Here is a 10,000-nt window from a genome sequence, read left to right on the forward strand (position 1 = left end):
GACAATTCCAGAATGACCCATGAGACCTTGGTAAAAGGTCGAGCGTTTAGTCCTGTGAGCATCAGGGATAAGTTGCATGTTCTTTCCATCCCTGGTCACAGCTCCGGATGGTCCAACAAGCACAATGTTGTCTGCTTGTTCACGAGTGAACTGCACGTTGTTGCCATCAGGTTTAACAATTCCTGAGTAACCCAAGAGACCCTGGTAGACATTCGTGGCACTTGCTCCTGCCACCAAGGCGCAAAGTAACACCTGAAACATCGTCAGTTCTAATGATAAACTTTCATAAAACCAGAAAAATTTGTATATGGAAGAAAATATAAACAAATATATGAATCATGAATTCTGAAAATTCAAAGCCTTTTATCATAAATGTGTGCTTCCTTTCATGAATAATGCTTATGTGTAATACTACAGTAAAATTACATCGAGAAAAAATAAGCAATATTCAATAACATAAAACAAGTAAGGAACTCACCAAATTGTTCATGTTGATTTACTTAAGGTCCCAGAACTCCTTTATCATCAAAGGCTACTGAAGACCAACTACTCTGCATTGGTATCGATGCATCCTCTTTATATATGCGCTCCAGTTACCCAAATCCGGCAGGTAAGAAAACTCGTTGGGGGAAACTTACAACTTGAATTGACCGTTAGATTTTTTCTTTCGTTTTTTTAAACGATCTTCCAGTTCCCTATCTTTATTCGCTACTATGTACACCTAATAGTAAGTTTAAGCCGGTTTTTATCATTAAATAAACGGAACGCTGAATAGTATTATACATTTCATATTGAATCTCATCTTTAGTTTCTAGACACTCAGGGCCATTCCGAATTTCAAGATCATGTCCTCTTTCTTTTTATCATCTTTACACAGTTAGGTACTAGAACAGGCAATTCGAAACTAGTTTCTTAGACAGATGCTCTCTTCTGTTACCTTGGAAACTGTACCAGGGATTTACCATTCGCTATCGTTGATATATCATGTTTTGGTGGGTAAAAATCACATGAAGCTTTAGTTTGTTAACATTTAAAAAATTTCCATTACCTATGAAAGAAATTACCATAAGACACTGAGGTCTAGATTTCGTAATAATATTTTGTTATAGAATAAATAGAATCGTAATAAACTACAATCTACTCATTGATGGATATGAAACACTTTAACTTAAGGTACCAAGAAGGGAAACAGTAGTAATAAAGATCTGATCATAAAATATAAAAAGTTGAACATTTCCAGTGAACTCAAGGTTTACCTTTCGACGTTAACAAACGCAAGACGACTTGTCTAATCTGATTAAACTATAAATCATCATGAAAATTAAATGAGATCTGATAATAATTTCATCAAGCTTCAATTTAAAGGTTGATTTTGTAAATATTTAGAGTAAAATAGTCTATAATAAATATGTAATCCTACAAATCTCATATGAAATCTGAAACCTAACTTGATATTTTCCCCAATAAAAATCAAAACGATTATGAATAAGCTAATGATGCATTTGTATAATTATTAACGAATCAATTATCCAATAAAATATGAAATACTATAAAGTAAACGTATTTATACTTATGATAAAAGAAATAAAAAGCGATTATGGAAAAAAAGACTGAATTTTAAATCAATCGTCTCCGACTTTTGGCGAAGTCTTCCGCGTAATAAGAAAATTTGATACGTTAAATAATCGATACATATTTATGACGAAATTTAATCCTCATTAAGGATATTGATTTGGTTCTTGATGTCGAACTTCATTACTTGTCTAGTTAGTAAGAGGATAAACCCAAGCCATTAGCAAGGGAATAAACTTAAGCCCTTAGTAATGTGATAATCTCAAGCCCTTAGGAATAGGATAATCTCAAGCCATTAGTAAGGGCTTACACTCAAGCCCTTGCCAATGGGATAATCTCAAGCCCTTAGTAAGGGGATAAACTCAAGCCATTAGTAATGGGATAATCTCAAGTCATTACTAAAGGGATAAGCTCAAGTCTTTAGTAAGGGGATAAACTTAAGCCTTAGTATGGGGATAAATTCAAGCCCTTAGCCAGTGGGATAAACTCAAGCCCTTAGTATGGGGAGAAACTCAAGCCATTAGCAAGGGGATACTTCTCAAGCCCTTAGTAAGCGAATGAACTGTAGCCATTAGCCAGGGATATACTCGAGCACTTAGTAAGGGGGTAAACTCAAGCCCTCAGTATTATTATTATTATTATTATTATTATTATTATTACGAAGCTACAACCCTAGTTTGGAGAGCAGGATGTTACAAGAAAAAAGGCTCCAAGAGGGAAAAATAGCCAAGTGAGGAAAGGAAACAAAGAAACAGATAGAATACTGTGCCTGCGTGTACCATCAAGCGAGATAACTGTAACTCAATACAATGGAAGAACATGGTACAGAGGCTATGACATTATTCAAGAGTAGAGAACAATGGTCTGAGTTTGGAGTTTCCTCCTATAAGAGCTGCTTTCCATGTCATCTATCATTACCAAGTGGGAAATAGACACTGAACAATTACAGTGCAGTAATTAACCCCTTGAGCGAAGAAATATTTTTCAGTTATTTCAGTGCGGTCAGGTGCATGGGAAAAGACGAAAATATGTAAAGGATATACCGGACTATCCGGTGTATGTGTAGGCAAAGAAAAATGAGCCGTAACCAGAGAGATTCAATTGAATGCTATCTGGCCAGTCATAGGACCTAATAACTCTCTAGCGGTAGTATCGGTGGGTGGTTAGTGCCTTGGCCAACCTAATATATACAAGAGGATAAACTCAAATATCAGGAAAACCAATTTGTATAATTAAAGATCCTTACGATTTTATTAATTAATCTTAAGAAGAAACATTGTGGACTGATGAATATTTATTGAATAATAATAATCATAAAAAAAGAAAATGCCGTAAACCAATTTCATAAAAAAAACCCGGCTCGAATTAAAAAAAAAAAAAAAAAAAAAAAAAAAAAAACACTACAAACGGCTTATGGTGCAGGTAGAGTTTCATACAACGTACCTTTAAACTCTACAAGTTTTACTCCTCGACCATTCATTGCATCAATTTTTATTCTAAAGTAAATATATACTCTATTATCTACCTGAAAAAAAATATATATACACAAATCCACAACAGAGTCAAACAAAGATACATTGAGGCAGGCTTACAAGTACCAAGCTCCCCTTTGAAAGATGAAACACTTTTACCCAGGAAGTTGTCAAATATCAATTTTGCATATTCAAAGACAAAACTACTAATACAACCGAAGGATTTTCTGTTGGAGTAGAACTTTGCGTTAAATCCAACACATACAGGAGACTATTGAACTCCAAAGGTCTGGCTCAAAGGCTTTAATTAATTTTTTTCTTTTCTTAATATTTTTATTACGTTTGCCAAAGGGATCAATTGATATGCGCAAGTAAGCCAGTACCTTTCCACCTTTTTTTTTTCTCCCTTTTCAATAAAGAAAAATAATTGTTTCAAAGAGTTCTATGCACTTTTGAGAGTTCGCTTTTGGCATTGAATTCACACACGAGAAAGGGAGGGTATCATGGATGCTTTATATATATATATATATATATATATATATATATATATATATATATATATATATATATATATATATATGTATATATATATATATATATTTTTTTTTTCTCGAAAGGTTATTTTCACTGTAGGAATCTATTTCTTTAAAATCTTTAAAATCCAAACACAGCCAATTCAATTGAATCTCCAGAAGTGAACGAATCTGCTTCGAAGGGAACTGAAATATCTGTTCTTATTCTTATGATTGATTGATTGATTTGAGGTTTTCTGGCATCCTGACATCGAAGGTCATTGACGCCGATATCATTTATTATAAATAAAGAATAAAAAAATATTCAATTAAAACCATAAAAGCAAGGATGTCGTTTTATAGATTAAGTAGCTTTCAGAAGACCTGCTTCTGAAGTATATTATTATTATTATTATTAATATCCAAACTACAAACCTAGTTGGAAAAGCAAGACGCTATAAGCCCAAAGGATCCAATAGGGAAAAATAGCCCAGTGAGGAAAGGAAATAAGGAAATAAATAAATTATGAGAACAAATTAACAATAAATCATTCTAAAAACAGGAACAATGTCAAAAAAGATATTATTATTAGCATTATTACTATTATTATTATTATTAATTGCTAAGCTACAACGCAAGTTGGAAAAGGAGAATGCTATAAGCCCAGGGGCTCCAACAGGGAAAATAGCCCAGTGAGGAAAGGAAACAAGGGAAAAAATAAATATTTTAAGAATATTGAAATAAATATCTACTATATAAACTATAAAAACTAACAATACTGCTAGGACACATATATGTAGATGTAGAATATGTGCCTCTTTTATTGCATGCTGATGTCTTATTTTTATATTAAAAATAAAGCCTGGACATCATAACTTTAGTTATTTATATTCGTAATAAACATAAGATTTCCTTCACATGTCAACTTTTGGGGATACCTTTACGAGGTGAAAGGGTTTGTGAATCGCCATGAACAGCAAAGCTGTATTAGTCAGGGTCACCCATACTAGTTTGGTTTATTGTGAGGGTTCTATGAAAAAACCCCAGACATGAATAAGGATATGTTTGAGGTCTTTGTTCGCCAGTGAATTAGAAACGTCTGCATTTGTTTTATATATATATATATATATATATATATATATATATATATATATATATATACATATATATATATATATGAGTGTATATATATATATATATATATATATATATATATATATATATATATATATATATATATATATATATATATATATATATATATGCTTATAAGTCACTAAATAGCGCGTGACAATATATTCAGCACAGGAAAAATAAAAGAAGGTATACCGAGCGATTTTCTGTTATTTCAACACATTTTCGAGGTACAATGCTAAAATCACAGAGAATATCTAACAAAGTAAACTGAAAAAAATGAAAACAAGTATTCAAAGTCCGGTTAAAACTAGTACAGCAGATACAAAACAGTTCAACAGGTGATTAAAAAGAAACAATCTTACAAATCTCGTTAACAACAAATGGGTCCAGTTTGTACATACCCTGGGTTACATTCATTAAGTCACTGTGATATTTGATAAAAGCAGATTCAATTATATTTCTACGAGTTATATTAATACAATATAAAACAACTTTTGCCCCCTCCCAATAAATCATGTGATTAAAATTATTAATGTGTAAAAACAAAGCATTCGAGATTTGTCCCGTTCTCACACTATATTTTTGTTGTTTAATTCTGGTGTCCAGTCCCTTCCCAGATTGTCCGAGATAAAAACAATTGCAGTTCATGCAAGGAACCCTGTAAATGCAGCCCTGAGAAACTTTGGGAGAATTCCTTATTAGTATGCTTTTCAGTGTATTTGAAAATTTAAAAACAACATTAATATTAAAATTCTTGCAAAAACTCGGAACCCTCCGTAAGAGGTCATTATATGGTAAAACGAGCACATTATCATTATTAAAAGCCATTCTCGGAGTTACAGAATAAAACGTTCTTTGTACTTTTTGTAAAGCACATTCAATAAAATATTTAGGGTATTTCAATTTCTCCGATATGTTGAAGATATTTTCAAACTCTTCCTGAAGAAATTCCGGGCTGCAGATACGTAAGGCTCTTAAAAACATAGAAGAAAAAGTAGCCTTCTTAACTTGATTACTATGGTTAGAATAATAGTGAATATATGAATTTACGTTTGTAGGTTTTCTATACACTGAGTATTTGAAGCCATTTAGAGTACGGTGAACATTTACATCCAAAAATGAAAGACAACCATCACGTTCTTCTTCACAAGTGAAATTAATGGAAGGTACCAAATTATTCAGTTCAAAGAGAAATGCATTTACATTTTCGGTTAGAGGCCATATGCAAAAAATATCATCAACATACCTATACCACAGAACACCATAAGGCAAAATATTAGGTAAAAATCTTGTTTAAAAAAACTCCATATATAAATTACTTAAAACGGGCGAAAGAGGATTTCCCATTGCCATACCAAACTTTTGTGTATAGAATTTGTCATCAAAAGTAAAAACAGAATCACAAATGCAGAGTTTAACCAGTTCTAAAATATTATGAGTGGACAAGGGTAAATCATAATTGTCTAAAAATTCAGCTAAATATTCAAGCAAGTCATGTATAGGTACTTTTGTAAACAGAGATACAACATCAAAACTAATCATTTTAAACTTAAAATTAATAGTTGTGCTATTTAGTTTTTCTATCAGATCTACATTATGTTTGATATTGGAATTCGAAATGCTTCCAACTAAAGGTGAAAGAATCTTAACCAGCCATCTCGAAAGCTTATAAATACATGACCCAACAGAACTGGTAATTGGTCTAATGGGGTTACCAGGTTTATGTGTTTTAACAAGACCATACAAATAAGGTAAAGTTGGAGATATTGTTACAAATTGTTTAATCAAATCTTTATTATTTTTTAAGATACTTTTGACCTTCTTATTAAAATGAGAAAGCACACGTTCAGGTGGATTTGATGTCAGTAGATCATAGGTATTAACATCACTCAGCAGTAAGTACAGTTTATCTTTGTAATCTTGCTTATTTAGTATAACCATGGCGTTAGACTTATCAGCTTTCGTAAAATGAAGTTCGTCATTATTTTTCAGCTTTTTGTAAACTTTTAGGAATCTTAATGGTACACTTGAATAGGAGGGGAATGAATTTACACCATAGATAAAACCTTTAACAAGATTAAGATTGTCATCCGATATGCTACCAAATTTTTCTAAATTACAAAAGGCTTCAGATATACCAACATAGTCATGTGTAGTGGGTGTTACAGAAAAACTCAGACCATACCCAAAAGCAGGTAAGGACGACTCATCAAGGTCATAACCAGATAAATTAATAACAAAATCCGAATTAGCATCACGTGTCCATTTACTACCATCAATTAACAGATATAATTTATGGTTGAGGTTATTTTCCAGCTTTCTCCTTCTATACCGTAGTCTTCTGTAGCAATGGTTGAAAATAACTTGCTTCCAGTCATCTGGTATGGCATTGAATAGGTTTTGTTTCTTCCTCCTTGAATTTCTGTAAAGACGACTACTGGTGCATGGTTCTAACACGTCTCTAGGGATTAGACTGCTAGTCAAACAATCTTCCCATGACACTTGAAGGGATTCAAAACAAGATGATGGAAATTTCCCCATCTAACTGAGACGAATATAACTCGAATTAAAAGTATTAACTTAATTGGAATACTGTACTTGCTATGTCCTTTACATAATGTAATGACAACTGATGATATCTTTCATGGTATACAATACTGTATTCGAAATTCATAAGCAATATTGTTTCAGATAGTACCGGACAAATAATGATAAATTATATATATATATGTGTATATATATATATATATATATATATATATATATATATATATATTTATATATACAGAGAGAGAGAGAGAGAGAGAGAGAGAGAGAGAGAGAGAGAGAGAGAGAGAGAGAGAGGAGTCGGTATTGATAATCTTCTTAAAGTAAAGTATAAAAAAATTCATTTGTAGTAAAAGAAAACTTTATTCCTCTCCTTATATCACATTCAGAGACCATATAAGAATAAAGTCATCACATTGATGTAGACAAGCCAACATTATAATTGATTCCTATGTTGTTGACACTACTAAAGTAGCTCTAGTCTCTTAAGACCGAAGCTGTACTAATGTACCATCGGACATTATAATCCCAGAGGGTCCTTCAAGAAGGATCTCTGCTCCTCCTTCCTTAAACTGAACGGGAGTGCCGTCCTTGGTGATCATTCCCGAAGCCCCAATCAGATGCCTCTTTGTGCGACGGATATTCAGGTCCTCATCCAACTGCCAGTTCCTTCCATCCTTGGTGACAACACCTGAGGGTCCAAACAAGACAATGTTGTCAATGTCTTCCTGGGAGAACTGTCTGATGGTACCATCAGTTTTTACAATGCCAGAATATCCAATGCTTCCTTTAGAGTTGACATAACCGGCACCTCGTTTGACCCTGTGGTCATCAGGGATGCGTTGCATGTTTCTTCCATCCCTGGTCACTACTCCAGAAGGTCCAACAAGAATAATGTTGTCTGCTTGTTCACGGGTGAACTGCACGTTGTTGCCGTCAGGTTTGACAATTCCAGAATGACCCATGAGACCTTGGTAAAAGTTTGAGCGTTTGACCCTGTGATCATCAGGGATTCGTTGCATGTTTCTTCCATCCCTGGTTACTACTCCAGAAGGTCCAACAAGAATAATGTTGTCTGCTTGTTCACGGGTGAACTGCACGTTGTTGCCGTCAGGTTTGACAATTCCAGAATGACCCATGAGACCTTGGTAAAAGGTCGAGCGTTTAGTCCTGTGAGCATCAGGGATAAGTTGCATGTTCTTTCCATCCCTGGTCACAGCTCCGGATGGTCCAACAAGCACAATGTTGTCTGCTTGTTCACGAGTGAACTGAACGTTGTTGCCATCAGGTTTAACAATTCCTGAGTAACCCAAGAGACCCTGGTAGACATTCGTGGCACTTGCTCCTGCCACCAATGCACAAAGTAACACCTGAAACATCGTCAGTTCTAATGATAAACTTTCATAAAACCAGAAAAATTTGTATATGGAAGAAAATATAAACAAATATACGAATCATGTATTCTACGTTGCTAAAGCCTTTTATCATAAATGTGTGCTTCCTTTCATGAATAATTCTTATGTCTAATACTACAGTAAAATTACATCGAGAAAAAACAAGCAATATTCAATAACATAAAACAAGTAAGGAACTCACCAAATTGTTCATGTTGATTTACTTAAGGTCCCAGAACTCCTTTATCATCAAAGGCTACTGAAGACCAACTACTCTGCATTGGTATCGATGCATCCTCTTTATATATGCGCTCCAGTTACCCAAATCTGACAGGTAAGAAAACTCGTCGAGGGAAACTTACAACTTGAATTGACCGTTAGATTTTTTCTTTCGTTTTTTTTTAAACGATCTTCCAGTTTCGTATCTTTAATCGCTACTGTGTATACCTAATAGTAAGTTTAAAGCATGTTCTTATTCATTCTAATCTCGCTGTTTATCATTAAATAAACGGAACGCTGAATAGTATTATACATTTCATATTGAATCTCATCTTTAGTTTCTAGACACTCAGGGCCATTCCGAATTTCAAGATCATGTCCTCTATCTTTTTATCATCTTTACACAGTTAGGTACTAGAACAGGCAATTCAAAACTAGTTTCTTAGACAGATGCTCTCTTCTGTTACCTTGGAAACTGTACCAGGGATTTACCATTCGCTATCGTTGATATATCATGTTTTGGTGGGTAAAAATCACAAAGTTTTCGTTTGATAGAATTTAAAAACATTTCCTTACCTATGAAGGAAATTAACACAAGAGGTTGGGGTATAAATTTCGTAATAATATTTTGTATTAGAATAAATGGGATCATAATAAACTACAAAGTATTCATTGAAAGATACAGAAGACTTTAACTTAAGGTATTAAGAAAGGACACAATAGTAACAAAGATCTGATCCTAAAATATATAAATTTGAAAATTTCAGGAAAAACTTATGACCAGTATGCATGTATGTGTATATATACATATATACATATATACATATATACATATATATATATATATATATATATATATATATAATGTCAATATAAAAAACGCCCAGCGTTCCTTTATATATATATATATATATATATATATATATATATATATATATATATATATATATATATATATATATATATACTGTATATATATAATCTCAATATAAAAACCCCTAGCGTTCCTCTACTTCATCAACGCCAGAACAATATTAATATATTTTTCAATAATTTTCCTAAAAATAGAAATAATTATTATAGTATAGGTTTGTAGTAGCCTATCGGAAACGTCACTATCTGGTGATCGCTAGACTGGGGTTCGAGT

The 10,000-nt window shown here is 33.0% G+C and overlaps 2 protein-coding genes and 1 long non-coding RNA gene across 3 annotated transcripts in view; all 3 read right to left on the reverse strand.

The window, feature by feature from the left end:
- Window positions 1–605, reverse strand: part of LOC137630982 (uncharacterized) — a 1,455-nt gene extending 850 nt beyond the window's left edge. Inside the window, exons 1-2 of the mRNA XM_068362512.1 lie at window positions 479–605; window positions 1–252 (exon numbers count right to left, since the gene is read on the reverse strand). The exon at window positions 1–252 is cut by the window's left edge and continues 850 nt beyond it. Of these exons, the coding sequence (XP_068218613.1) occupies window positions 1–252; window positions 479–490 (264 nt within the window). The 5' untranslated portion in view covers window positions 491–605. The remainder of the gene's footprint in view (window positions 253–478) is intronic.
- The window catches only part of LOC137630990 (uncharacterized), a 326,533-nt gene that overhangs the window by 280,557 nt on the left and 35,976 nt on the right, over window positions 1–10,000 (reverse strand). The window lies entirely within an intron of this gene.
- Window positions 7,611–8,930, reverse strand: LOC137630983 (uncharacterized). The gene is made up of 2 exons (XM_068362513.1): window positions 8,837–8,930; window positions 7,611–8,610 (listed from the first exon to the last, which is right to left on the reverse strand). Exons 1-2 carry the CDS (start codon window positions 8,846–8,848, stop codon window positions 7,726–7,728), a joined length of 897 nt encoding a protein of 298 aa, XP_068218614.1. The 5' UTR covers window positions 8,849–8,930; the 3' UTR covers window positions 7,611–7,725.

Source organism: Palaemon carinicauda, chromosome 39, assembly GCF_036898095.1.
Source record: "Palaemon carinicauda isolate YSFRI2023 chromosome 39, ASM3689809v2, whole genome shotgun sequence".
Taxonomy (NCBI): domain Eukaryota; kingdom Metazoa; phylum Arthropoda; class Malacostraca; order Decapoda; family Palaemonidae; genus Palaemon; species Palaemon carinicauda.